General features: G+C 51.5%; 1 protein-coding gene across 1 annotated transcript; it reads left to right on the top strand.

Annotated features, from left to right (window-relative positions):
• Positions 1-804: 804 nt before the first annotated feature.
• Positions 805-1515, top strand: LOC100838898 (metallothionein-like protein 1). Its single transcript, XM_003568587.4, has 2 exons — positions 805-966; positions 1080-1515. The coding sequence occupies exons 1-2, from the start codon at positions 914-916 to the stop codon at positions 1249-1251; spliced, it is 225 nt and encodes a 74-aa protein (XP_003568635.1). The 5' UTR covers positions 805-913; the 3' UTR covers positions 1252-1515.
• Positions 1516-4063: the final 2548 nt, after the last annotated feature.

Raw genomic sequence — 4063 nt, 5'->3', positions numbered from 1 at the left:
GCGAGCCCGGAGGGACTTCCGGACGGGGATCATACTTGTTCTTTGGACCATTTGGTGCCATTGGAATGATGTGGCCTTCCTTGCAGCTTGTCGTGCTTCGCCTCCAGGAGGAGTTTGGTCGGTGGGCGCACGCCGGCCTCTTTAGGGGTAGAGTGTCTATTCCAGCCTTGATGGTGAGTGGTTGGATAGCTAGCACATAGTCTTTTTTTCTCTTTCTTGCCACTTGGTGATGTTGTATTGCCGCTTCGGCGTTGTACTAGCCTTCTGGCTCTTCTTATTTAATCGATGATGCACCCGCTGGGTGGCATTCTTGAAATTTTTTTGAGAAAATACTCCTACAAAGGAAGTACAGTAATTTGATACACAATGCTTTCTCTAAATACGAAAATACAAACATCCTAATGTTATTCCAACTATGCTACTCCCTCCGTTCCTAAACTCTTATCTTTGTTTTTGTTCAAATTTGTACCAAACAACGACAAAAATTTAGTAACGGAGGAAGTATATATACGAAGTGATACCAAATAAGGTGTTTCTTTACTTGAAAGCTAGTTCCTCTGAGGTAAAAGAAATGATGAGGATCAAGGAAGGCCCATTTCTTGCCGGCACGCAGTTGCCGAAGTCAGTAGATTTAAAATGACCTCACATACTGAAGAAGGAAAGGGAAGTTAACCACGCCATTGTTGCTTTAGCAGAAAGCAACCATATCCTAATTAACATCACAGTACACGTTGAAACGGCAGGGCACGATAATTGGTGAAGACTGATTCCAGGGAGCATCGTGGCACGCAAAAACGCCCTTGCCTTGTTCCCTTATAAATAGTGGTGCAGAAGATACATTTGTGATCACCATCTCAAAGCGCCTCTTTATTCCCCTTTCATCTTGAGCTTAAGTACTAGAGAAAAATTAAGGATGTCTTGCAGCTGTGGATCTGGATGCAGCTGCGGCTCAAACTGCACCTGCGGGTATGTATAGATGCTTAATTCTGTGTTGCAGATTACTACGTAGCTGCTAATACCATCTAAGTAATGACAATGCTTTCTCATGATGATCAATTTTCATTTGCTGTGTGGTTCAGCAAGATGTACCCTGACTTGGCAGAGAAGAGCGGCGGCACCCAGCAGGCCACCACCATGATCCTCGGCGTTGCGCCTGCTAAGGCCCAGTTTGAGGAGGCCGCCGAGTCCGGTGAGGCCGGCCATGGCTGCAGCTGCGGCGCCAACTGCAAGTGCGACCCGTGCAACTGCTAAGATGCACGCGACGCGCTGCTGCTTGTGGTGTGTGTTTGTGTGATCTCGACTGAATAAAAGGGACACGGTACATCCGGGGTTGGTTGGTGCTCGAGTCGAGTGTGCAAGGTTGTGTGGTTTGCCAGCTCTTGGTGTGTGTCTCCTTGTGCTCATGTGACTTGTGAAACCATTAATAGTAACCACTTTGTGCTTGTGTGTGTGTGGGCACCTGTGTTTCTGTAATGGTCTATCTGGAGTGAATATATACAAGACAGGTTTGCCTAACCATGCCTTTTCCTTCCTTGAGGTCATCGCGCCAACACGAATGACGAGAACCAATGATCTTAGGACTATCAAATAGACAATATAACTCAGCATGGAGCAATGTACTGCTAATGAACGGTCCTAATCAATACAGTTGGGAAGCAGTAATCGATGGAAAACACTTCCTCAGTTCAGAAGGGAACATGTAGATGGGAAAGTAAACAGGATATATAGACACATGCAGTTAGGTCTACCACAAGAAGACATGCCACAGGACTAAAAACAGAAGCTGGGTTTGGAACAACTTATGCAGACGCTAGCTATCCAGATAAACCTTAGAGAAACAGCTATGAGAATAAGCGTCTGAAATTTGTAGTTGCCTGTTTGGAATGGCTTATGGACGACAAGCTTATTTTCTGGAGTAGCCTACAAGTACAAGCCAAGGCACATGCTGTTCCAAACTGGCCCATATTTTGCACAACCAAAGGAAAAGAGACAGTGACATAAGAGCATCTCCAGTGATTCAGTGAGATACCCCAAAGTCATCCAAATGTCCGTTTCGGCCGAAATGGACATGCTGGCCAGAAAAACATCTCCCAATGGGTTACCCCAAATAGATATTTTGTATGTTTTGTCCGGCCCAATCCCCAAACATCTCCTAAATTTGGGGCAACTTTGCGGTGTCCAGTGTCCGGTGTCCGGGCCCACTTCTTTTTCTCCCAAGCGAGCATCTTCCTCCCGAAGCACGAAGCCCCCGTCGCCCCCGTCCTTTCCCCAAAATCGTTGTGCCTCCAACGACTCCACGAGTCGCCATGGACGGCAAGGGAAGGCTGATTCCAGCCGCCACCCGGCGCGTCTGATCTCCTCCTCGCATCCCAGGCGCCATGGACGCCAAATCCAGCAAGACGCTCGTGGGCTCCGACGCGGTGGTGCGACCACGGCCTCCCCGGCACGCCGCCCGTGCTCCGGTAGAGATGAGAGAGAGGAAGATGGGGAGATGCCGTCTCGACCGGCGGCCGCCGCCCCTGAAATCCCCCACCTGCGCGCGGATGCGCATGAGCGCCTGCGGATCTTGACCGCGGCTACGGCCGGTCATCGCGGGTGTCTTCTTCGGTGGCCATGGGCCCGTGGCTGGTGAGCCGCACGACCTTCGTGGTGGCGATTGCGAGGTCGGGCGCGGGGCCCGCGGCAGGGGAGACGAGGTGCTTGTGTGGTTGGTGCGGCGAGCCGAGGAATCGATGGCCGGGAAGACGAGCGGGTGGTAGGCGCGATGGCCGCGAACTCGCCGGCGGCGGACGCGTCAGCAGGAGAGCAGCTAGGCGGAGGTCGTAGAAGCCGGGGTGGCATCCTGCTGCTCGTTGTGCACGAGTGGCACGAGGAAGAGGAACATGGAGATGGGGAAGAGAAAGATGGAAAAGAAGAGGAGAAAGATGGACAAAAAGATTTGGGAGAGCAGTTTGGGGACATCATTGGGTGTTGGGGGCGGACACGCGGACAGATGTCCGTTTGTTCTCCCAAACAGACAAATGTGTCCATTTTTGGACAAAATTTGAAGACTCCTATTGGAGATGCTCTAATGAGGGCACAGCAGTTATAGTGTGCCATCATCCTTAAATTACCACCATGCTGCATCCTCGTGAGTCAATTGTAGGTCCCTTTGTTTAGGCTACAACTTGTACTTATTTGACTTCCGGTGACCACAAGCCAACAAGCTAAAACAAACACCTCATCTGCAGCTAGCTGGAGAGAAAAAGCTCTAGCCGAATTTGTACTAGAGAGCACAAGCACCTATTTCGGTGCTTCTACTCCTCGCTGGAGCTTGTGAAATATCCCACACCCTTTTACCCTCGTCACTTATTCCGTATTTACATCCAAATGCCACTCTGTGACTCGAATCGTTTTCTTGCCTTATTCCCCTTTCCCTCCCCTCGTTCTCTCCCCACCTCGTCTCCCGAGAGAGCAGCCCAATGCAGCGCTGCCTGCGGATGCCGCCGGCCCGCCTCCCCAGGATCCGTCTCCTCCGCCGGCCCCCGAACTTCTCCTCTGCTGGCCCGCATACGCCAGACCACTGACCGACGCCCAACACCTGAAGCCTCCACGAATACGACGGCGACTTCGTCTCCATGGATGGCTGCGACCCCCTCTCCACGGACGCCGGCCCGTCTCCTCCTCCGCCTACCCACGCTGCTTCCTCTGTTGGCCGACGCCTGAAGGCTCCCCTGCGATTTCTCCATCGAGGCAGACCCGCCCAAGCAGATTTGTTCTCCCATTCCTCCCGATTTGTTCTTAATTTTCCTTTTTGGGAATTTATGATTTCTGCTCTTAGTGTTAATTGTAGCCTGCTCTTTGCTAGATCCGGACCCCGCTTCCTCTTCCTTCCTCGTTCACGAGAGGCAGCCGCGCGAGGGGTCCGGCCGGCTACGCCGCCGTCCGGCCTCGGCCCCTCCCCTTGCATCGAGCTTTTTCAGAGAGTAGAAGAGCACAATTGGTTTGTTTGGTGGATGGATGTTAAGTGTAGCCTGTGGTTATCTTTTTTTTCTTCTATGTAATTGTGTTGAAACAACGACTC

Source organism: Brachypodium distachyon, chromosome 2 (genome assembly GCF_000005505.3).
Source record: "Brachypodium distachyon strain Bd21 chromosome 2, Brachypodium_distachyon_v3.0, whole genome shotgun sequence".
Classification (NCBI taxonomy): Eukaryota; Viridiplantae; Streptophyta; class Magnoliopsida; order Poales; family Poaceae; genus Brachypodium; species Brachypodium distachyon.
Note: the sequence above shows the minus strand (reverse complement) of the source record. Positions and strands in the feature narration are given on the sequence as shown.